The sequence below is a fragment of the Haliaeetus albicilla genome, chromosome 17 (assembly GCF_947461875.1).
Source record: "Haliaeetus albicilla chromosome 17, bHalAlb1.1, whole genome shotgun sequence".
Taxonomy (NCBI): Eukaryota; Metazoa; Chordata; class Aves; order Accipitriformes; family Accipitridae; genus Haliaeetus; species Haliaeetus albicilla.
In genome coordinates this window covers 17,671,164-17,697,784 of record NC_091499.1, presented here as the reverse complement: position 1 = coordinate 17,697,784, position 26,621 = coordinate 17,671,164, and the positions used below count along the sequence as shown (strand labels likewise).

Below are 26,621 nucleotides of genomic sequence, written 5' to 3'. Positions count from 1 at the left end.
AGAGCCATTTTATCTGCCCTACATTATTCAGCTTGGCATCCTGTTTCTGCTTAATTTGGACACAAATCTCCCATACATCCTTTCCTTTTGTGTCTGTCAAGCCTGTGCAGCTAACAAGGAATATAAAATCTGAGGCAATTATGTCTTTGGTACTGAATCCTACCCTTAGTGCATTTATTGTAATATAGCAGTATCTTGCTTCAACACTCATTTTAAAAATAGCTCTCTAGGGTACTTTAATATTCTAGGATTTCAAGGTTTGTTTTACCTACCAAGTTGGAGTTTAATTCATCTGGAATTGAAGCTACTCATTTGTAACCCTTCCTTAAGTGAAACAGTTGGGAAGAAAAACAAAACGCAAATCTTGAAGTTAACTATCTCACCACCTTTCTGATGACCTTATTTATTCTAAGTTGATAAGAAAGGCAGTAATGGACACCATTATGAATCTTTACAAGAAGGTAGTTGAAGAGAGAGAAAATTTACAGTATAAAAGTACATTAACCCCCCCCACAGTTCAACAGAAACAAATCTACTTGTAGAAATATTTAGAATTATGCAGTAGAAAACAATTCCAGAAAAAAAATATTTTGAATTGCAAGCCTCCCAGAGAGGTTGGAGAGAAAGAAACAGGAGATGTTTTGTACAACTGTTTTACCTTTTTAATATGGAAACAAATAATAAGGGGGTTAGCTTTTAAAATTACACTGAAATGTTATACTGCAGTATCTAAGCCTGCAAGCATAGCTCTATGAAGTTTGCAGTATACATCCATAGCTAATTATGAAATTACTGGAACTTTTATTTGGTGATTAAAAAAGATACCATAAATTTTTATTTCAGAAGTATTTCACTGGAGTTTCATGAAAATACTATTACAGATGTTTTAAGTGTAAAAATATCACATCTAATAATGATAATGATATTTTGCAAAGAAAAAATATTTGGTTACATTTCTTTGGTTCTGTTCCCTGCTCTTAGTTCCATTTCATGCATTTTGATACAAATTCATAAATCTCCCTGGAGCAGGAACTAAACCCAGGATATTCAGTCCACCGCTGGAGAATGTCCTTCTGACTTCGATGATTCTATATGAAACATTAAGCTCCTCTCCAGCCCTTCTGGAAGTAGTTCTAGAATGTATTTTTCATTGATAGCTATAGAAACATCATACTCGTTCAATTTTCATGCACATAGGAGGTAAGAATAATTTTTCAGTTCTTAAAAACTGAAAAAAAAAACCAAAACAAAAAACCCATTGACAACATCAATCTAAAATATCCTTATGTCAACTGCACCACTGCAGTAATTGCTGAAATCAATTACCTGATTTGTATATTGGTTTAAGACATCAGAAATATTGACTAGTTTTTCCAAATTTGTAGTGGAGGGATTTAGAAAGTGATTAGAGAAGTAATTCAAAGAAGAATCAATTGCAGATTGGTAGTCACTAGATCAGACTGGGGGCTGTAATAACTGGGGGCTGTGCTGGCGAATGTCATTAACATTTTCCCAGTTTCTGTGCTGTCCTTTTTGGTCACTGTGGGAGACAGTGTATTGAAGTAGTTGGATTTTTGGTCTGACCTGGAACAGTCATTTCTTGTATCACTTCTAGAACAGAACTGTGATAATTCCTTTGAATACTACTTCAGCCTTTTCAATAAATCACTAATAGCTACTCTAATAATGGTGTGTACCTATAGTTTCATCTGGATCATACTTCCCTAGCTTGTATACGAAACTATCTTATGAGACAATGTCATGATTCCTGTGCAGGTCAGGATGTATAATGCAGTGCCTCTTACATTTTGCAGGGCTTGTTATCCTGTCTTATAGAAAAAGCATATCTCTTGTTTGGTTGGAGTATGTGAGGGTTGTTTTGCTTAGATGCTGGATAATAGAAAAACAGGCAGTGGAGGGGTTTGGGTTTTTTGGGGGGTGGGGGCGAGGGGTTCTTTTTAAGAATTAGTGTTCAACTGGCTACTTGGGCCTACAACTGTGCCAGAAAATAATGTTTTGAGACCTGTATTCAAATTCTGTACAAATACAGCTATGCAAATACATTCTTGAAACAGGAATATCCTGATGCATTAGCAAGTCTGTCCTAATCTGTACCTCAAATACTTGAATTATTGTTGTACTTTCCCCCAGATGAACACTGAATCACACCACTTACTGTAAGACTTTAACATGTTCATTTTAACTTATGGCATTTTTTTAGAATCCATTTTTTTTTAAACCTGGAAGGAGCATATATATTGGAATTGCTGACGGTTTTACTCATAGCAGAATGAACAGCGTATTCGTGCATGTTTGCACTTTTCAAATTTTAGAGAATGTTTTTGCAAGTGATTTAATTTGACTTTGCTAAACATTTTGGTGGGAAAATTGCTTTGAGCTCTGTTATATACTGTAGGTATAAGATCAAACAATTTCTTTGAATCCAATTTATAGCTTTGATGTTTAAAGTTTTAGTGTAGAGCATAATGCAGATGTAAAACTGAAATGTTTAAACTTTTTAATCAAACTTTCCACACTTCTATAATATCTACTGAACTTACTAACTTGAAAGAAAAAAATTGACCTCTTTTAAAGGACACTGAATTATTTTGTCATAATTATTCAGAGTTTTTTATGTCTTCTTAGCTGCTTACGGGTATTTTTTCACGAAAAGCATAGTGAATATTATACTTGAGTGATATGTGAGTTTTGATACCTTCTGTCAACTATGTGAATGATAAATTAAATAAAAGAAAATCCGTACTAAAAGATTTCTCAGATTTTGGGGAACCAAAGCTCTCATCTTAGACACACAAATATTGTTCTCATCACAATCTCATTCTTCAAATTAAAGTTTCAATTGCTCTATATTTTTTTATTAGATCAGCAAAGTTGCTAGATAAGTAATAGGTGGGACAACACAGCAGGACAAACAATCCAGGAGATTCCTGGAGTGCTTTGATAAGAACTTCCTTCTCCAAGTCATAGAGGAGCCAACAAGGAGAGGTCCTTTGCTGTACCTCATACTCACCAACAAGGGAGGGGCTTGTTGGGGATGTGAAGATCAAAGGCAGCCTTAGCTGCAGTGACCATGAGATGGTGGAGTTGTTCTCCTTCCCCTGGAAGTTCTCACGTTTCCTTTTGGAGCTTTCTTTCCTCATGACACCTTATTTAAGAAACTTTCCCTCTCAGCCGTCATGTAGTTTTCCTTGCTCTGGATGCATTTTCAGTATCTCTAGTTCCTTATTATCTCCTCTACCTCTTTTTTTCTGGCCCTTTGGCTGCCTCTTTTACCTCCATACTAGAAATCAGAAGTAAAGAAGTTCAGTGTTTTCTCACCCAAAGCCAAATGCCTAATTGTTATCATATTAGGAATTTTTATGTGCTTGGAATCCCATTCTTGATTAAGAAAATTTGAGCCGTTTAAAAAAAAACCAAAAAAAAAGCAAGGCTGATTAGCTAATGACCTAAAATCGGCTGATCAGATCTATATATCTTGTGTCTAATGGTAGCCCACTGCAGTTCCTACCTGTGTCTTTTGGGACTCGTATGGCATTGGCATTTCATTTGGTTCTTCATTTATCATCTTGAGTGATTTGCTGTTAGTCTTTCGATATTCCTTATATAGGCTAATCAAGTTTCTCAGCATCTTACCTTCCACAATGATTTTTTGATTTCCAGCTATAGTGTTGTGGGTCTTTTTTTGCTGAACTTTCTTATATTTGTGATTGTATTTTTGAAACATGTCAACAAAACTGGGTACAGAACTTTTGTGTTAGTTTTGGTTGTGGCATATACAGAGGTAGAGCGTTTTCCTCTTATTACTCAGTTCTATCCCTTTTATACCTCTAAGAATTGCATGTACTTAATTTGCTAACACATCATCTTCGGAACTTGCATTCAGATGCTTGTTCATTAAGTCCTCAGGCAAACCTCTTTATAGTTGCTGCAGGATTCACTTGTTGCTATAAGATTGTTTCCTGAGAATAGTGTCTCATTTTGCAGCTGTGGCCTGTTTTAGAATGAGCTAAATTAGAAGAAATTTAGTTTGAATGGCACCATCAACCTAGATTTATCTGTATGGCTGACACACATCAGTTATATTAATTCTGCCAATCACCTGCTCTTCTTGTCACCAGTTATTTTTTATTTACTGCGTATCATGGATAAAATTATTGAATAGGGTCAGGCTTAGAAAGCAATTAGAGGCATCCCTTTTTAATTGCTGTTTTTCAATTCTACATTCTCTTTAAAATCTGTCAGTTCATCAGTCTGTGATAAATTTAATACATGTTTTCTTGCTATTATGTGATGTTATTTTTAAACAGTATGTTGTCCAGCCATATGTCTAATGCCTTACATGAGTCTAGATCTATCTTGTTACCTTTTCTGGCAACCTTGTAGTTGTGTAAAAATTACTTTTTTAAAACAAAAATACTTTTTTAAAAGAAAGCCTGATCTCCATTTGTTTGGAAAATGTTATGTATGATATTTGAATTAATCTTCAGAAGTTTTTCTATTACTTTTCATGGAAGTGATGTCAGGAAGTCATTCTGCCTATCATTTTTTCTTACTGATATGTGAACTTATTTCCATTTTTGTGGTAGATCCATGGAGTTTAAAAGGTTATAGTGATTGTCATATGTTTTATGTTCTTTCATAATATGCTAAAGCAGTTAAACTGATTTGTGGAAGGGTTCATATTTCTTTTTGTTTCTTAGTTTGGGAACAAAACAGTAAGCATAGCATGAAAAGGCATTCTGTCATTCAAGAAAAACTGACATGGCACTGTGCAGGGCATAGAAATCTCTTAATAGGTATATTCAAAATGTCATTTCTTAAGGCAAAGTATTGCATACTTAATACTTAGCTGAGGGAAAAATAATATGGCTTCTAATAGTGCTTTCTGCATGGCTACATTTTTTCAGTACCTCTAGATTTTTAAATATGTTCTAAATGGAGGACTGAGATCACAGTATTTTCAGGGTTCATTGGAAGCAGAGTAAAACTCATTTATAAAATTACTTAACTAGATGGTTGCCTAGTAACAAATGCATTCTGTACAGAGTGTTTGAGTTGTAGATAACGTCCTGTGTAGAATCTTCAAAACAGTATTAGTAATTGCATTTTTACTGTGTACTTTTGATTTTGCAGTTTTACTGGTTTTTCCATTTTTGTTCCTAAAACTAGGAAATTACCACCTAGGTGGACTGATTGACAACTTCTTAATTCTTTCATTAGACAGTAAACAAGATATCAATAAACAAGTAAACACTGGTGAAACATTCTAACAAAATTGCTTCTTAGTCATTTTGAAACACCTTTAATTACTTCTTTTTAAGTGTTCTAAAAATTCCTCTTTTTTTTTTTTTTCCTTTCTTTTTCTCCTTTTTTTCTGGGTAATGGGAAAAACATAGATCTTTTGAGAGGCTGAGACTTGGAGCCATTCTGTGGATAGGGTGGTATCTAACTAATAACTAATGTGAATCCCTGTATGCAGTACTTTATTCCTACCACTGCTGAGCAGGGAAACCAGGAACCTAGGAATTCATCTTCTTGCACATCTAGACTAAAAACTAAGAAATGCTTGTGTCTAATTTTCTGTGTATCTTGTCTTTAGTGTACATCTGAAGGGCACACAGACTGACTGTAGAGGGTGTGTTGAAGTAATCCTGGGTCATCTGAATATCAGATTAATTTCTAACCAGTGGACAATTCTTCAAAGATTAGAATATGTAAACTTGTCTGCTTCACTTAATTTTGTGCTCGAGTTGAACAATCAGGGATGCTTTCCAGCTTGATTGTAATTCATTCTGTGAATGTGATATTTTAATACATGGAAATGGGAAGTCTGCCAATATCACAAAGTTCAGGAAGAACTTTAGAAGTCAGATAAAAGTATCTCTATGCATACTCTGTATGCTCTCAAGTGGTGGCTGTAATGTAATGAAATTATATGCAAATCTTAAAACCTATTAGGAAGAAAATGATCCTGCTGTGATCAATTTACAATCCAGAGAGGCACTTCCCATACCTGATCCTTATCATTTACAGTGTAAACGCAGATGATGCTTGAGTGTGGAAATCAGTACTGGATAGCTATCTTGTTTATTTTTCTTGTATACATGCAATTTCATGGTGTGCTAATTGTGTTCTGCAAATGTGTATGGTGAACATGCTGTCAATTCTCCACATGCCATCGTGAATGTTTCTGAATTAGATATACTAATTAGATATGTCAGTTAAATATAGTAATGGCAATTTTATTTCTTACTTCCAATGTAATATCAAATCAATAAAATATAGTAAAACTTTCAAAGAACATGATTTGCAAATACTGTTCAGTTTTCCAAAGAAAGCCTTTGAAGTTCCAAATGGTGCTTATATTTTCACTGAGATAATTAAACACATATGAAGATTAAAATGTTTGAGATTGTGTGCCAGTAGTGAAGAAAACACAGTTAGCTGCATACCACCAGCCAGTGACAGTGAATGTAAACAGAAAACTTTTGTCATCCAAACTATCTTTCCAGTAATTTTTACTGCAATTTCAGGAAAATCCTTTGTGTTCATTGTGTCTTGTATATGAAGGCATAATCTCTAACTAGGACTTCTAGGACCAAATAATAAGTGATCCAGCACATGAAAAATATTAGCGTTTGAATGGATTGTATTTACAAAGGGTATCGCTCATTCTGTATATGTATGTGATGATGTACAGAACACAGGGGTTTAGTTTACAGTTTGAATTTGATGTGTATATAAAATAATTAGGAGAATTGTTATGATAAATTTTGTCTTTTAGGGTGAATGTACCTCTTTTTGCTTCTTGATTTTTTTTTAATATATATTAATTATTGATATTTTGTGTTGCTAAGTGGATATAAAAGTAGATGGTAAAAAATAAAGATTTTTTGTTTGGCTGGCCTTGAAAGAAGTTAAAGAAATTGATGGAATAATTTAGAGTCTTAATAGTCTTTATTTAATTATGAAGACCAAGAAAATGTTACTATAGAGCAATAGACATTATTACCCGATTTCTTATAGCACTCTTGCTTGATTTTCGTGGCTTGATATAAACAGAAAACTAATTGTCCAAATAATTTGTAAATTTTAGATTTATAAATTGAAAAAAATTATGTAGGCATTATATAAATATGTACAAATATAGGTAAAGTATAATATAAAATATGCAAAAGTATATTTTGTTTAAAAATGTGCTATGCAGTTTAGTAATTTTAATTACTTGCTTGTGTTAACTCTCTACTGTGGTTTTCATGTGGAGCTGTAATTCAGGGTTTTCAATCAGCTCCTTAACTCCAGGGGCAACTGCCAGATCAGTGAAGTTAAATGGCTTCTTTTACAAAGGTTTTGAAAGTGGCAAGTCTCAGTAAACTGTAACTGTTCTCTAGGCATTGTTTATATTTTGAAAGAAAACTCTGAACAAACAGTTTACAGTTAATTGCTGTAAAAATTTATACTTCCATGGTTATTAGGAAGAGTTCTTGTTAATTGTTCAAATACTTGAAATGCTTTCCTACCTTCAGATGGAACTGAGCACATTTTTTCAAACTAGTGCTTTCAGGCTCTTAGGAGATTTGAAAAAAAATTTTTAGTGAATTTAGCAAAATCAAATCATGTTTTCCAGATAGGAGCTCAGTTACCCTTTCAGATTGCTGTACTTATTATCAGGTGATTGTGAACAAAGTACAGGATAAATATATCAGCAAGTGGTTACTGTTCTTACAGATAAAAGTTTAAAAAATTAAAGCGTATAAACATTAAGTAAATTAAACTTCTGTAGCGGTTGCAGGTGCCCAGGCACTGGCGGCAGGGGCTGCGGGGCGGCCTCTGTGAGGAGAGGCCGGGGCTGCCCCGTGCCGGACACAGCCGGTTCCGGCCAGCTCCAACCCGCCGGCCACAGGGCACCACTCAGCCCCCCAGCCAAGATGGCGGCGTCTCTGGGAAAACACATTTAAGAAAGGGTAAAACACTGTGCAGCAGTTGAAAGAGAGAGAAGAGTGAGGAAAAAAGTGTGAGAAACAACCCTGCAGACATCAAGGTCAGTGCAGAAGGAGGTGGTGCTCCAGGGGACTGAGCCAAAACCACACCAAACCAATACCAAAAAATCAACCAAACAAAAAAGAAAAACAGCTGCTTCTCCCCCCCGCAAAAAAAAAAAAAAAAAAAAAAAAAACCCACAAAAAAAAAAAACAACCCAAAACTCAAACACCTCCAGACTGTGTGGTTGAGGTTGACTATAGCCCTTAGGTCATCACATAATCCAGCTTTAAAAAGATATGTAAGAAATGATAATGCTTCTTTGTACTCTTAAAGGTGAATGCTGCTTTTGTTCCCTGCAGAGGGAACACTTCTGAAAGTGAAATCTCATTTGTCCCAGTCATCTCAAAATTTGCATTTACATATAAGTTTTTGTTGTACATGGGCTTTCCTTTGCATGGCTGCTCTTTGTATAAGTGTAAAAGGGTCAATCAGCAGGTTTTTTGTGTTGTTTAGTTGGTTACATCCACAGTTTGTGTCCAGATTTTTGCCATGGGATGTGTCCATTACCAGGCTGTCTGTAGAGTTGTGGGGGGTGGTTTCTTTTTGGGATTTGTTTTATTATTTTGGTGAGCTTGTTATTTGCCAGGTCTGTGTTATGGTATCGTGTATTTTATCTTCCTTGAGAATGCTCTCCATGTGCTTTTTAATCATCGTTTTTGAAAACTTTTAATTCGTCTCTTAATTACATGGCACCTCCTTTCACTTTAAGTCAAATACCTGAGTGATTCAAAATCTGTATTCTAAGTAAAACCTCATATTGATTTGAAGAGGGCTTAGCCAGGTAGAAGTTACCAGCCTTCCTCATCATGACACATTCATGCATTTGAGACAAGTTGAGAACCTTGTATATGGCTTCAGTTATAGAGTCTAAAAAGCCTTCTGACGAAAATTAGTGTGAACTTTGCTTCTAAATAATTATGCTAGTAACGAAGTTGTGAGCCAGCCTACATGGCTCTTAATATTCCAGAAGGAAATGGGAAAATTCTTGCATACTTTCCTCATTCAAGTCTTTTGGATGGTTTCATTCTTTTTGAAAATTACCTGGAAATACATGTAATATGCAGGCTTTTATATGGAACAGAGTATTTCATTGTAAAGCACCATTTCTGTCACTTATCGAATGGGAAGGCATGTAATGCAAACATTCGGGGGAATTTTTTTTATTTTTTTTTTAAAGGTAGAAAAAAAGCCTGTTGCAGAAAACTAGGGTAGATTGTCTAAGAGAGTTGTGGAAAGGTTTAAGCAAAAGCGAAGACTGAGGAATGATGTGAATTACATTTTTCTTTCTTTTCAGAATTGTGGTGTGATTTGGACTAAGAAAGAAATGATACCAAATTATATGTCCTAGTTTTGCCTATAAATTGGACTATCCCTTCTTAACAAAGCCAGTTTTACTGCTATTGTTCCTCCATGTCAGTTAATGACTGCTAACCTTTTGGAGGACAGAAGTACAATAAAATAGAAAGATGACTAAACAAGATTTGATGGAATTGCAGACTGCTCTGACTTCTTCAATACAGGATAATCACTAACTCACATCTATTGTTCACCTTTTGTATAAAGTATTAACTGCTTCTTTCACATTACTGTTTTATAAGCGATGTTTTAAAACTCTGCTTGGTTTGTTGGCTTATAACACTTGGATCATTTACAGGTTTTCTGTTTTTTAATAGGTTGAATCTACACAAAGTATGATTAGGATTTTGGGCCTTTCAGCTACATTACCCAATTATCTTGATGTTGCTACATTTCTACACGTCAATCCCTGCATTGGACTATTCTACTTTGATGGCCGTTTCCGACCTGTACCGCTGGGGCAAACCTTTATAGGAATTAAGACAACCAATAAGGTAAAGAATCATGAATGCCAAAGAAAGGATTCCTGTTTGATTTGATCATGCTTCACATATGTATGTGGAGGGGGTACTGGTTTGTTATGCTACAGGTGTTTCATGAAGCATATTTTCTTCTGTATAAAGATATAAATAATTGAAAGGAGCTTTAAGAATCATATTTCCTCAGTTTACAATACTTGTAAATAGGCCTTGTTGCAATTGGATACAACGATATCTAGCTTTGCGTTGCCTCCACTTTGCTATTTTTTGCTTGATGAAGGAGAAATCATCACCCTCAACTGCAGAATCACTGTACCAGCTGATTATTCTGCCTTTCTCATTTCAGTTTTCCATTTTGCTAGAAACAGTGGTGCTTCTTGTTTGGCTGTAAGGATGCATGAGGAATGTTATAAGAAAAATATTCATTCATAAAATCTGGATACATATATATATTAACATGACATACAGTAATACTAGTTGGATATAAGTTATTGATGAAAACCTTAGCATGCTAAGCCATCAACTATCATATGTGCATGTTTGGTAGAAAACACATTAAAGTAGTCCCTAAATAAGCTTCTTTACTCCTTGTGCTCTTGCTCATTTTGGAAAACATTAAGGCCATACTCAGGTATAATATTCTTATTAAAAATTATAAGTGCAGTGCCACTTGACATCTAAATTATAATTCTTCTTTAAATACAGAAATTAATACAAACACTTTTCCATAAGATTTCCCATGCATCTCACCAGCCGATAATTAAAGTTTATATAGCTCAACCTTTAGAAAATCTTATTCTACTATGATTTAATTTAATAGAAATCAAAACATTTTCAATCAAAAGTTAATTTCATAACTTAATTGATATTTACATTTTTTTTCTTTTTTGTGAAAATGGACATTGCCTTTCTTACTGGGTTATTTAAGTAGTTCATTCCGTCTGCAGTGCAGGAAAGAAACTTACTTTACAACTGTAGGGAGCCATTTCAAGTCTATACACACAAGAATAGTTTACCATATGGTGCTTACTCTGATTTGCATATTTTAACCTTCATTAATTGTTTCAAGTACCTTCACTGTTATTTGCTGTTGCTTTTCTTTAATCTTTTCCTGATACTTGATTTGAATATTTAGTTTATTTCCAGTGTATGGTAAGAAAAAAAGAAAGACTCAATTTCTTCATACTTGCTTTAGAAAGCATTTGTGATTTAAAAATCAAAGAAATATACGAATAATCCTATAAAGTTTGAAATTATTAAAAAACAGTAAGTTTTCTAAAAAACAATAAGGAAATATTAGGAGGTAGTATTCTGAAATGTGAGTACCTGGCAGACTGTTTTGGTAATACCACAGCCAGGAGTTTTTCTTTCTGCTTTTCAGAAGAATGTCGTTACAGATTTCATAGAGTAAAATACATTTTGCAATCAGAATAATACACTTTATAGCAAACTAAAAGTAGAAGTATTAAGCCTCTTTGAAAAAGGATTCTGTTCAGGATAATAGTAATACTAAAGCTGCCAAATTATTGCCAATATCAACATCCTTCTGGTCTATATGAGAGGAGGAAAGCAATGTAAGAACCCACAGAATCAAAAGCAATTCTTGCAGAACATCAGCAGGTGCCATCGATGCTGTGTCTATATCCACACTGATGGGTTGCAAGGAGATAGAAGGCTCTTAGTTACTTTAGGTAGATGCTTTGCCACAGCTTTCTGACATCCTTCATCCAAAAAAACTCCCCCAAAAAGTGGAGCTGATTAGTGATTTGCAGAATCATATGTAAACAGTAGGCAAGCTTTCAAAGACAAGGACAGCATGGTGGTTTTACTATGCATAGAAGTTAGCCAGGAAAGCTCTTAAAACTCTGTACATTGAAACTCTTAGAGCGTATGGGACCAAGACTAAAGTTTGGCTTCTTCAGTTAGAGGTCTGTTAATGTCAGTTATTTTTCTTTATGCATGTTTATGTTTTCCTCTCTAGGTATAAATGCAAAGAATACATAAAGTTATGTTTGTGTGTGTGTGTGTGTGTGTGTCCACATGTGTATTTATGCACTGCCCATGTATGTTTCTCATTAAGGATTTCCACTTGTTATTATTTGAAAAAATAATTAATTAAAATGCTAACCTCTCATTTTCAGAATAATTAGACTGGCTACTTGTCTCTTGCACTCATGTCCATACTGTCTTATCTTTTTATTACTATACTTGTACAATTCCAAATATGAATGTTCTCTTCTTCCCTCTAAAGCTGTTTTAAAGCTGTGATTTTCAACTTCCAGCTATTCTAGATAACTCAAATTACTAAATTTCCATTTTTTAATTTTTACATGCTTTGCTCTTGTAAAAAATTTCTTTGTGTCAAAAAAATTTAGTTATAAAACATCGATGCACAAATGAGGAATGGAGTGATTGCTCTGATTTTGACCTACTTTTATTTATTTTGATTTGTCACAACCTTAATACTGAGGTGCATTCAAGTAGATGCATGCTATTTATGTTGTGATGCATTAAAGAAATAGAAAAAAAAAATCTTTAGAGTAGCTTGAAGAATACTTTTTATTTCAACTGAACTCTATTTTGGAACCTTCCTAAAACATTTTTTTTATCCATAGTTGGAAACTCTGTACACAATACTCCTACTTTTCCCTGTACATGACCCAACTATGAAGAAATTTCTGTTCTCTATGGCAAAAAACTGACAATCAGTAATTTCCTAGATATGTATATCTGCAATGTAAAAACTATTTTTATATTACCAAACAGAAGGACTTAATGTTAGGTAAGATGATGTATTAAATGGATATTTCATCAATATCCTGTAGAAGTTAGATTCCTTAATATGAAACGGATAAATTAAAGAGTAGAACTGGGTTATGTCTCTTTGGTCATTAAAAAAAACCAGCAAAGACACATAATAAATTTTCTATCCACTGCCCTTACTCATATTTTGTCTACTTATTTTCACATTCTATTTGTGAATTTAAGAATAACAAAATATTATTGTTAGAAATGGGAATCAGTATATTGTAAATTTAATTGCATAAACACAGTTTTCCTTCATGGATCACTGTAAATTGCTTGATATGTGGTAGAAAATACATAAAGATAGAAATGCTTTTAATATGAAGTAGGATGTTTGTTTTTCAGGTGCAGCAGCTGAATCATATGGATGAAGTATGTTATGAAAATGTGCTGAAGCAAGTAATGGCTGGACACCAGGTATTTATTTTTTTGCTCTGGTTTGCATTCAGAACACATGTAAAGAAATTAGTTTTGATCATCATAACGATGTATTCAGAATTTGGGGGTTTGGGGGTTTTTTAATTATTTTGAGATATGTCACTTCAGAGGTCATCTCTAATCTTGAAAACACTTTATAGAAACAGCATGCAAGAAAATCTAACCAGGCTGAATAATGTTAGCTTCTAGCTAAGATGAAAATTCCTGGTACTATATCTATCTATCTATCTATCTATCTATCTCCCTTAAAGTAATTAATGTATATTTATGTCACTTTTTTAAAATGACAAGGCAAAGTAGGTCAGTGGTTTAGAGACCTTACACTTACGTACATTTAATGATTAAAAAAAGAAAAAATACAGCACTTAGTTATTATTCTTAGCCTTTCCCATATCTTTCAAATTCTGGTGTCTCCTTTTAGAGATGAGGGATGAGAATTATGCAGAGTGTTCAAGACATGGTGCACAAGGGCTTAGCATCTGTCATTTGAAATATCCTGGGGTTTGTGTTTTGTTTTCTTTTTAAAGGAAGTAGTCCTTCATTTTGCTTTACAGTAGAGGTTTCTGCAGTGAATTTTCAAGTCGATACTCCCCTCTGCCAGGATTGTGGGCTTAACTCATTTGCCTGAATAGTTTATCATTCTGTTATTGTGTTCCTGATTCACCCCCATACAATGTCTCATTTTTGTTAGAACTTTGCACATACAGCAGAGTGAGCAGCAGTAGTTGTAGCGGATATGGTACCTGTTCAGAGCAGGAACAAATGCTAGTGCACTATGATCCTTGAAGAGGCTTTTCACTAAATAACCTATATATAAAAGAGGGAAACGCAGTCACACTAAGAATTGCACATTTTCCCCTTTTCACATAAAATTCAGATTGTGGTGGTTTTTTTGAAAGATGAACAGTTGGTTTATGACTTGGGGGGAGAAAAATACTTCAGCAACAGCTTCTTAGTCCTCCTGCTCCCACTGCTTTAACACCATTCATCTACTTATCTTCTCTTGTTGATATCAGTTACTGTTACATTCAGAAAACTTTCATGAAGATTACATATGGAAATGCTGATATTTTCTTAAGTGAAGACTGTTAACAAAATTTGTTGGCAGTACCAAGGGAACTTTAGTTTATTTTGTCCTCGTTGTCAATTATGCACATACCTTACCAAATTCCTAACACCAAAGTAAGTTTAGTTTCTTATCTTCCATTTCCTGTTATGATTTTGTGTGTTTTGATTTGCTGTAGATAAACCTACAAGTAGCAGATTCTTTAGATCAGTGTGTCTAAATAAGTAACATAGCTTGGATTCCCAGCAGGAAGTTGCATGCTGTTCCGGTGTATTTATTGCATCTTTCTTCCCCTCTCTTTTCTTCACACTGAGGAAAAAAACTGTCTACAAACACATATAATATTATTTGAAAAAAAATGAAGTACAACAAGTTGTTTAATTCTAGCAGAAGATGTTTTTGTAGCTTTGCTTGAGAATAGTTTTAGTTCCTGTACTGGCAGCTGAATGCATGAGTGTTTTGTTTTAAGGCATGAGCTGCAGCAGAAAGAGGTCAAGTGAAGAACTGCAGTCTAATTAATGTTACAGTTTCAGCAGCAGACACTATTGCTAATCTCAATTTCTGAAAATTGTATTGCAAACCAAATAAGGAGTGTATTTTCAGATAAAGCAGAAGTGTGGTTTCCCTTGCTATATAAATGTTCATTTGATTTCAGAACACTTTAGTTCATTTCATTCAACTGATTGTAAGTGTTAAGCATTTTCTTTGCTTGACAATGTTTGTTCTGCTATGTTGCATAACTCTCTTAAATACATGTCTAAATACCAACCAGTTACATTGGACTTTTCTTCAGAGTATTTAAAACATATTTGTCTTGATACTTATGGAACAAAAATTCATATCTTGAAATGAATGATACACAAACACTGGTATGCAGTCTTTGACAATGCAGAATCAAGCATATCAGCTCATTGTATAATACAGTTAATTATAGTATGTAGTATTGCACTACATATTAAAAATTAGGGATTTTTCCTTTTAATGAGTATGCTATGACAAATGATCTGTCTAATCATTAATCCAACTGCAGATGTTAAAAAAAGTCCCCCCCAAAAAAGAGTCACATAGATATATCTACATTGAAATGCCTGCCCCATAGTGGAACATTAATATTATGAGTGAATATGATTACTATTATGCTAGGAAGGTTTTCTTTAGTGTCTTTTCACAATTTTGAGAATAGCCTTTGATCTGCTAAAGTTATCGCCGCCTTCTGATTTTCTTAGTTTTTAGAAATCCATTACCTTGTGTCCACGTTCACCACAGTCTGTTACCGACAGGCTCTGTTACTTTTCTTAGCTTGTGATTCCCTTCAAACTTGTGTTACTTTCTATGTGTGCAAAGTTTGTTTGCTTTTTAACACAGCTGTGGTTATTTCTAAATATACTTCTTAGAAAGATGTATGCAAGTCTTTCCCCCAATACTTTAGAAAAAAATTCCACAGCAGTTGTGTATCTGTGTGGAATTCAGGACATGGTTGGAATTTTACAACTATTCAGGCAGTAATGTGTGACAGACACAGATCTCATTAGCCGTGCTCCAGAGAGCCAAAAACCTACCTGCTCTGTTTTATACTGAAGTGCAAGAAAGAAACACCAGAATCAGAGAAAAATACTTTCCCTCTTCTAAAGTTTCATGAGTTAATGTACACTTTTCTGTGGCCATCAAACTTTCACAGTGTTGTCTCTTTTAAGATTCTTCACCAGAGTCTTTGGAATGTCTTAATAAATTAAATTTAACATTCTTTGTTTATCTCCTCTTCTGTTCACTCATTTTCAAAGAATTCTACCATGCCAGCACCAAATAATTTACTCTTATGGAAGTCATGCTGATGTGTCCCTGTTATATTTTAGGTTACAGTGTGATGCTTGACTGAAGTTACGTGTTTATGTGTTTTAATATATGTACGTGTGTTTCCATTTTTTAAGACTAAGCCTGGTAAGAGGTAGTTGCATTTTACAGGCATGTGTTTTGACAGATGGAGAGAAGCTTTTTATGTTGATTTTTCAACAGTCATCCTCTGCAAGACTTCAAGCTCTTCCTGGCTACTGGGAAATTAAGAGTTGGTGATTCAGCCTTTAATTTTGATCCATCTGCTCAAACTAATGAGATATCTCATTTGTAGGCTTCGCTTTGAATTACCAAATGCAACTGAAACTATAACATTTGTCTTGCAGCACAATTCTCCTCTTGTTTAACTTGAGGAAAGGTATAATGATAGATGGCTTGCCCTACTGAGTTTTCTAGGGTTTTTGTTATGGAAAGTTTTTATCATGACTGAAGAAGTAAGATCAGAAAATGTCCCAAAGGTTTCCAGGTGCTTTTTAAGTCAGTGTGCTCTTTTTGTAGGATTACTAACAATGTAGATCTTCATCAGGAGGTTTCTCTGTCAGATCCTACCTCTTAAGACTGCTTTAAGTGAGAACCTGTAGTGCTTTTAAGTCTGCTTTCCTGGGACTGTCCTTCTGTGCTTGATACTAGCTGGTGAATATTTGTTTTCACGTCATATTTTGAATTTACTATGTTCTGATATTATCTCAAAAGATGTTAGATTGTCTTGGACTGATTTGCACTTTTGGAGTTTTATTTCTACCTCTTAATAAACCAAGGATTCTTTAAACAAAGCAAAAAAACGAAGCTGAAAGTACACATCATTCATCAGAGAATATGACTCCCATGCTCAGCTGCAGGTAGAGTATTTTTGCCATCATTTATCTTCTGGGATACTGTTCCCTTGAAGACTGGGTGAAGGCTCAGTCACTGAAAATTATCGTTCCATCAAAATGATTACAGTTGTCTCTTGTTAGGCAGTCACCAGTAGTGGGCTAGGTGCATTAACAGCATTAATTCAGCTACACGGCTGAAAAAGGTTCTTCACATTTTACAGCCCTGTGAGAAGGGCATCTAATGGCAACAACTTCTAGTAAGTAGGTAGCACCTTTCTGAGGCAGCCTGTAGAGAACCTCACGAGATCAGCAAAGACAGTGGCTGAAGACCATATGTATCAACATCATTTTTATAATAAATTGAAATATTGCATTATTAGCCAGTTTAGGACAATGCATATCATACTGTGTTTATCTTCATAATGTATGAGGGGCAAAACACCCTTGTCATGTTATGCTTTGAGAAATAACATAGTATTTTTAGGAGTTTTGAGAAATAACAGTATTTTTAAGGGTTTTTTTTCCCTCTGAAACATATCACATGTAAATTTTAACTTTACATTAAATTCCTTTATCTAAGAAATATGGAGCTGTTGCTCTTTGCCAAGGTTCAGCTGCTTAAGTTAGTATCCTGGGGAATTAACTCTTTTTGACTCTGACCGTCGCAGCTGTTGCAGAGGTTCACATCTGTTATATATCCTGCTGTTGCTGACCTTTTGCTATTTTATCCCATTACCTTGGTTACCAAGAGATGATCATATGTTTCTCTCATTGTCCCCATCACCTCTTAAATACTTTTGCTTTTATGAATTTGTCAGAACCTTACTGTTTGCTATCTTTTCTTTTTCTTTTTTTTTTTTTTCCTCATCTGAACATTCTCTCTTGATCAAGATAAGATATCTTGGGATCTTGTTGTTAATTTTTTTCTTTATGAGTTGGAAGAGGAGCTGCCAAATTTCTTTGAAAGCTTTTGGATGAAATACTTCCTCAAACTGCACTCATAAAACTCTCTTGGTTTTGCCACGTTCTCCAGACTACTCATCTCTTCTTTCTGCAACCTTTTTTTTTTCTTTCTCTCATAGCTGATTATTTTTGATATTACTTAAACCTTCGAAAGAAATCCTGTGTTCTCTTTGCCCTTGGTGTTGTTTCAGCAGGTCTCCTATATTTATTCTCTGCACCTTACTTTCCTGTATGGTTTTTTTCTGACCTTCAATACTCTTGTTACTCCACTTGTCTTCAGCCACAGATATCTAAGTTTCAGTCCTGGTTCCTTACCCAATGCACTTCGCTCATTTGCTATTTTGCCTGTTTATTACAGTTTTCAACTTGGAGTGCCTTTGGCATTCTGTCTTCTGAAACCTCTTTTCCTTTTTAAGACAATGAATGTCTGTGTTTTCCCACTGCTTTTGAAAGTTTTCTGTGTAACTCTGAAATGACATATTGTCTGTTTTAACTTTTCTTCCACTAGGTCTGGTACTCAGTGAAACTCCTTGAAAGTTCATTTTTCTCACTGAGCTTGGTATTTTCAGTTCATAGCAAAAACTGACTGTTCAGTGGAAGTTCTGACATCTTTCTGTGGGTTCTCATTGCCCTTGCTGTCTGTTCAGGCATTGAGGCTCAAGGTGGCAGTACATAAATACTGAGGAGACATCATGGCTTTACAGGAAGTGGTTTCAATATGCAAGGAAGAGCTTTTCTGGTGGCCAGAGATGCCAGGTTGTCTGTTGCAAAGAACCTGGATCTTTGAAAGTCAACAGCTGTTGAAAGCCCACCACAACACCCAAAAGTGAATGCAGTATTTAGCAACAATAGCAACAACTCAGTTAACTTGAGTGGAACAGGCTTTAGGAACTGTAAACCAGTGGAGATATGACAACCTTTTTAGAATTAATATGCTGGAAATCTTACTACTGGGACAGAGGAAAACTACTTAAAACAATGAACAGCCTTATTCAAGCCATCCGTTCTCAATGATGCACTATGAGTGCATTCTGACTGATTTCAGACTGCCCATTTTGTGGTTATTTCAGTTCAGTTTTCTTAACAACCTTTTGAAGGAAAGTGCTTTTTCAAGTACCTTGTTAGTTTCTGAGCTTTTGCTCTTCTGATTTGAATTAGTTTCTTAGGTTTAGCTGGCTTCTGTCTCACCATTTTGCTTTTTCAGTATAGTCTCAACTGCATCTGATATACCTATGACAATCTTTATCTTTTATCTTTTAAAATGAAATTTGGATAATTTTTTTTTTAATGTGCAGAATGCAGCCATGTATACTTGTTAAATTTTTAATTAGTGTCTGCGTTGGGTGGTTAGTATGCCGTTTTCTGGAGATCAAGCTTGCTTTATTAATTAGAATTTATGTACTTAATTAAAATGTACTATACCACTGTTCTGCATTTAGTTCATTAGAAGTAATACAGAGATGCTATATATTTTTAAAAAATCTTGGACTAATTTCCAAGTATCACCTTGCACAGATTTTAATACTTGACTCTTTCAAATCAGGATTTTTGATGTCACAGATTAGAAACAGATTACACTTGAATTTATATAGTCAAAACTGGTTCTGTGCTATATATTGCACATAAAGCATTCACTTTGTCTGTAATTGTTCTCTATTTACAATAATTGACTTGAACTTTGCCATACGAAGAAGCATCATCTTGTTTTTCTTGCAACACTATCTTAACCCAAAAAGAAACACTGAGTAGTTATTTTAAATCTATTATATTAAATTCTCAGAAGTGAATTTGACAGGTATTAATTTCATCTGTAAAAATGATGGATTAAATTTCTTTATTATCAGTTTTCCAGCTGTTATTTGGTTGCAGAAGCCGTGTGAAGATAAAAGTTTAATAAGCTAAGTTACTGCAACTGTTGACAATGCTTTTATAGCTGTGTCATAAGATAAGATTTAATAAAACAGTATTTTCTTCAGAGGTCTCTCTGGAATTTAGTATCTTGAGAATTAAGCTTGTCCTAGTATTTTTCCTGGGTGACATAGTGTTTATAGCATACTTTGGACAAATAACTCTGAAAAGTTACTGGATTTGTTAACATGGATTCTTTATCTAGATTGGTTTTCTAGACTTCCATCTTACAGCCTAAAGAGTTTATTTCAGTCTGAGTTTTTGTAACTCTGTATCTATACAGATTGTTTCTACTTCATCACCTGGTGTAGCTTATTTGCATATACATGTGTTTATATTGCTTCTATATTTGTATATGCACACATGTATGTAGGTATATAAAAATACGCAAATACAGAAAGTAAAGTGGTTTGGCAGGATAGCCGAATTATGGCTTATCATTTTAGATGTTATTTTTTTGTGAGCTGATTAACTGAAGACTTGAATTCTTTGGATAGTTTTCTGTAGAATTTCTTTTGCAGTTTTTGCACAATTAGGGCCCATTTGTATGTATGTTCACTTTAACAAAATCACAAACTGATTTCGTGATGGTGCATTGTTTTTACGTTCATCTTCATCATTTATTTATGCACTTCATTTCCACAATAACTGCCTTTTGCAACTTTGAGGATATAATAGTTAATATAATCTTATGCCTGAATAAATGAAACTTTGTATCTTTAATTAAAAATACTATATTGATGTGCTGTGTAGAAGATACGATTCAAAAAATGTTATATACCAGATGTTTCATGGTATTGTCAAATGATATGTATGTACTATTTTCCTCTATATTTTCTGGGCAAATCTGTTTGGCTTTAAACTTTAATAATTTGTCAGCTGCCTATATGAACAGCTGAGGAAATTGCTGGAAATGGCTGCCATAACAAGTGATGTATATGTATATAATAACCCACTATTCTTCAATTAGGTAGCCTTCTAAATGTTCATGTGCTATATATCTGTGCCTGTATACATGCATTCAGATGTTCATGATGAATTTATGTAGACAAGAAGCACCAATTTAATATCTTTCCATTAATTATGACTTCACGAGTTATTCAGTTTATGTCTGTAGTCTTGCACAGCTACACAATAATGTCAGTATTGGTAATACAACTGTTTAAGGTACCAAGTGCTACTATTTAGATTTATTATTCTTCTGATATTATGAATGTACATTGAATCATTAAAACAAAAAATCAAATTTAATTCCAAATTCGTAACCTCTCAGAGCCTAAAATTATATTTAAATGAAATAATAAATAGTTGCATGTTAAGCCAGTTCGCCTTTCGTGGGTGACCTAAGTGTTAAGTTACAGATGTACGGCTTACAAGTGTGGTAAAGGCAGCTTGACTGGTCTTGCAGCCTATGGGATGAGTTTTACTAGCTCTGTGTTGAAGGCTGTTTTCCAGACACAGAACTGCAGATCATCAGTGGTCTAGAAGATTGTGGGAAGTTAAGTCTGTGGATCCCTGTCAGCTTCTTCTTGTTCTCCAGTAAGAATTTAATGGCAAGGATAAATGATACTTCAGAAGACATGTTGAGGAATCCATGAGGATGGGAAATTAATATTCTTTATTAAGACACTAAGATGCATCAGGATATTCCTTTTGATTTTACACTTCTGTTCACTTTCCATATATGACATTTCTCATGTGTAGTGCTGTGGAGTTGATAGTTTTCTTTGTGGTTACTGAAGAGATGACTCCAGAATATGTTACATTTGTATACTCTCATGTATTTAATCGTGAGGTATTTATAATATTCTTATTTAGGAGAGGGTATCTTGAGAAGGGCTAGGTATGGGTTTACAAGGAACATTCTAATTGTTCTAGCACAGTTTACTATTGTTTGCAAACTATTGCATCATTTAAATTCTTCATAACTTTATTAAGTTTCATATTAAAAACATTGCTTACACTTGAAGGCAGTTCTTCACTTTTCTGTTGATGCAGAAAACCTGTTGATTAGGAGAAAAAAAAGCTTCTGGGTGAAGGTCTGTGTTTTTAAATCAGTACTGATAAAAAATAAGCTAGAAAACCTGACCGTTCTGCTCTTTAATTGTTTAGTAGGTTTATTTATGTTACTGGATCTTACAAAACCAGAAGATAAAGAGGTTGACATGGCAATTTTCTTAATCTTTTTACTTAAGTAAAAGGAATGGTAATAAATACGAAGATTTTGCCATTGTCTTCTATGTTCCTTTCCTTCAGTAAAGCTGAATAGAAACTGCTTATCACTACTGGCTCCTGGGTTATTTTTTTCATATTATGGATGGTTTACATGTAAGTATAATAGTTTGGAAACATAAGAGGCGATATGCTAGACATGACAACTCTTATTCTAGAGTGATATTTGTCAAAAATCTAATTTATGATAATATAGAAACATATTTTATTGTACAAAGACAAAATATTTAGTGTCAGAACAGGACAAAGGGAAATGCTTGAAACAAATTATTGCATGATCTTGTTTTTCTAAAAAAAGATGCAGTGAAAAGCTGCTTATAATTTCAAATAATAATTGTCATTCAAGTCCATTGACATCTGTAAAAATGCAATTGTTAGCTGCCTAATGACATATATTTGCATAGTAATAGACTAGCTATTCTTGCTTAATTTTCTATACAAGAATAGATATTTCTATTTCTATCCTGTCAATTAGAATTCAGAGTAATTTCTACTACCTGTAGGAGTCAGTATTGTTTGTTTGTCCTATTGAATTTGTCCTCTTCTTTAATTTTCACTCTATTCATTTTTCCTCTGCATTTTGTCATACATTTGGCTAATGCTACAAATTGAAGATAGCGTAGATCCCATTATACTGTTCTGAAACAGGTTTCCTTTAGTGTCTAGAATCCATATTTAAGCATTGATTCCATAACTGAGCGTTTATTTTATAGGCTGTCTAATATAATTCAAAATAGAATAAAAAAAGATCATAAACACAAGTGCTTGCAATTTTTAAAGTAATTAATAATTTAGGACTTCCTAATGTAAATTAAATCAGACAAACCAATCAGCATATGTTAGTGGAAAATGTGCATAACTGTTGTATAGGTATAAAGGAAGAGTCATGAAGTTTCATATGGGCAAGTACTTTTTACTCAGAGTCATCCTCCCATTAATGCTGCTGCATACACACTGATTGTTCTTCAGTGTAGAGGTCTGATACCATCAGAGTCTCCTATTTTAATGCTAGAGGCTTAATGTCAAACTTATGGGTCCAGAACTGTTTCATCCATAGCTTTGAGTGGAAATGACACCAAACCCCTATATCTTTCATTTTTACATAGTGGCAGAAGATACAATGTCGTGTTTTACACGAGCGTAACTGAGTGCCTCTCTGAATGCCTATGCACTGCTACATGCAGCATATGGATGGGGATAAAAGGAGAAATTAGGGGTCTGCATCCAGTTGCTGAGCTAAAATCATATTGAGATCAGAGATGTGATTCAACACCTCACATGACTGAGAGCTGTAATGAGTGGAAACAGGCTCTTGAGCAAGGTCAGGCCAGGATGGCAAGAAACTTGCTTCTATGTGAGAACTCAGCAGGGATACCTGGAGCTCTGCCTAGGGATGGATGATGAGCCAGCTGAGAGGTTAAGAGGAGGATTAGCCAGCAGACAGATGAGCAACTTTCTTGTGAGAGTTTGCTACAGACCCACTAATCAGGAATAAAGTAGATGAGGCCTTCTCCAGGCAACTAGAAGAAGCCTCATGTTCACTATCCATGGTCTTCCTGGGGGACTTTACCACCCCAATATCTGCTGGAGGGACAATACAGCACGGCAAAAGCAATCCAGGAAGTTTCTGGAATGCATTGATGACAACTTCCTAGCACAGATGTTTGAGGAGCTGGTGAGGGTTGATGCTGTGCTGGACCTTGAACTTACAAAAAGGGAAAGACAGGTTAGGGGTGTGAATGCTGGGAGAAGCCTTGGCTGCAGTGACCATCAGATGGTGGAATTCAGGATTCTGATGGAGAGAACAAGGCAAAAAGCTAGACCACAGCCTTAGGCTTCAGGAGAACACTTTGACCTCTTCAGGGATCTGCCTGCAAGAATCCTATGGCAGGTTGTCCAGGAAAGCTGGTTGATTTTCAGGGATCACATCTGTCAAGCTCAAGAACGGTCCATCCTGATGTGCAGGAAATCAAGCAAAGGTGGCCTAAGGCCAGCATGGATGAGAAAGAAACTCCTGACAAAACTCAAACATGAAAAGGAAGCCTACAGGATGGTAAAGCAGGGACAGGAAACCCAGCAGGAATATAAAGGTACTGTCTGAGCATGCAGAATTAGGATTAGGAAAGCCAAACCCCATCTGGAGGTGAATCTGGCAAGGGATGTAAAGGGCAATAAGAAGGGCTTCCACAAGTACAGCAGCAGCAAGAAGACAATTAGGGAAAATGCTGAATGGGGCAGGAAACCTGGTGTCAAAGGACATGCAGAAGATTGAGCTACTCAATGTCCTCTTCACCTTGGTCTTTGCCAGTAAGATTTGCCTAGAGGAATCCCAAGGTCTCTGAGACAAATGGGAAAGATCAGAGCAAAGACTTATCCTTACGCTTACCCTTGCATAAATCTATGCAACCTGATTGGAGACAGCCACACATGCTGAAGGAGCTGGCCAATATCATTGCAGAGCCACTTATAATCCTTGAAAAGCCACAATGATCAGAGGAGGTTCCTGAGAACTGAAAGACAGCACATGTCATCCCTATCTTCAAAAAGGACAAGAAAATCATGTCTGTAACCTGACTAGCAGGAGCTCAGTTGAGATTATAATGTTAAAATGAAGGGGAAAAAAGTCAGATGAGGAAGAAAATCTGTCAGCTTCTAGTTAAAGGAAAATTCCTTGATCACTCCAGGCTAAAATGTCTTATTAGATATAATCCTAAAAAGTCAGTTTAATAACTAACAGTAGTAAGGCCATTTTTGGTGGTGGTGGAATCTACCTTTCATGGGGGATTCTGCACACCATTTGCATCATCTCCTGCCACTTGGAAATCACTGAGACAGTAAGTTTTCAGAATGCCTATAAATTATGTAGAAACAAGAAAAAGATATGTTAAAATATGTGTATTGTTGGAACTATTTGTGACTGTTCCAAATGTATTTCTTTTCCACCAAAGATGTTACATACTTACGACACCTACAACAAAGTTTACTAAATGGTAATAATTCCACGAGTTCTGTGTTTAAAAGTTTGTGGTTAAGTGGGAAGATCTTTTGCTAGAGACAGTACAACAAAGACAGAGGAAGGACAAGGGAAAAGGAAAATAAAACCAGGAGCAACTAAGTTTATACTGAGAATTAGAATAGAGTTATAACAATAAAGTTTGTAACAAGTCAGAGAAGGCAGAGCAGGAGGTGCATCAAGAAGGAAACTGTAAGAGAAATGAAAATGAAGAATAAGAAAGATGGTAGCATTTCAGAATGTACGATAGTAGAGCCTTTTTTATGGGTAGATTTAGAACAGAAAAGGCTACATGAAGGAAGGGCAGATAGGAAGAAAATTAAGAAAGTAGTTCCAATATAAGGTCCTTACCATAGCTTTTTACATAGAATTTCATGAGTAATAATAAAACAGAGATGGGACTGTACCATATAATATTCATTAGGGTGGGTACATCTTAAGTAAAAAATAGATTTCCACATTAAAAGAAATAAAAAATTTGAAATTATAGGACAGATGTCTTTAAAAAGTACTATTATTACAGATAAATAAATGAGCAAGTGCACATTACGATAGTAAAAATATCTGTAAACTAAATAAGATTTATTAAAAGCTGGTATATCTAAATAGATATATAATTAGATAAATAGCTATATTAAATAGCTTTTTTTTAATTAGTTTCTGTAGTGTTGGTTTTTTTCAAAAATCCTAGTTTTTGTTTAAATGGATGATCAGCAGTAATTTAGTTGAATAATTAAATCAAAACTTAGCAGCAACACCAATTAATGGTAATCTATCAAGAGTTCAAAATATATCACATTACAGTACTGATTAGCTGATGCAGCATTATAGATTTCTTTGTTGTTGTCTTTAGTTAATATTTTCTGTTAAAATATTGTATGATATTTTGTAGCTTTGTTCTTCAGCAGTTTGCTGAATGTTTCTCTTGAATGTACATATGTTTTTATGGTGACTCTTGCTGAATTTTTTTGGCATTTTTGACCCCTAAAGCGTGAATGAAAATTCCTGTATTCTAATGTACATTATTTAATTTTATGTGATTAGTAAATGCAGTCTGCTTTTAACTTGTGAAGGATTTTCTATACAAAAGGAAGAATATATAAAATGTCTCATTAGAACTAGTTTGTAGGCAGCATAGTAATCCTTCAATTTACTGTAGTGTAAAAGAAGATTTTAATACACATGCAGTATCTCTTTTAAATACAAGATGTACTAAAATGAATTAAAATAATTAGAAAATAAATTCAAATTCTCTTGTTGCCTTGGTAAGTGACACAACCTGATCTTGGGAGTTGGGGAGAAATCACAACATACGAGAGAAACAATTTTTTTATTTCTTAAGAGCGAGGCTAGACATTAGTGAGTTGTACTTAGTCTAGGAGATAGTTCTATTTAATGAGGTCCAAAGGATGATGGTTTTAACATAAATAGGTGCAGTCAGTGCTCCTTGGGGAGAAGTGTTGAAACTTCATTAGGAACTGAGTTTTGTGAAATACTTGAAGGGGGTTTCATGCTGACCTTAAGGGAGAAAATGGTTGGATAGATTGATCTGTTGAGCCATATCCCTAACGGTTCATTTTCAGTAGAAGTAACACCCAGGTCAAGAACTGTATACCACATAAAAGAACATA

At 34.6% G+C, this 26,621-nt stretch overlaps 1 protein-coding gene across 1 annotated transcript in view; it reads left to right on the top strand.

Annotated features, from left to right (window-relative positions):
• Window positions 1–26,621, top strand: part of ASCC3 (activating signal cointegrator 1 complex subunit 3) — a 283,091-nt gene that overhangs the window by 116,054 nt on the left and 140,416 nt on the right. Inside the window, exons 12-13 of the mRNA XM_069804940.1 lie at window positions 9,738–9,914; window positions 13,050–13,121. Coding sequence (XP_069661041.1) covers window positions 9,738–9,914; window positions 13,050–13,121 — 249 coding nt within the window. The remainder of the gene's footprint in view (window positions 1–9,737; window positions 9,915–13,049; window positions 13,122–26,621) is intronic.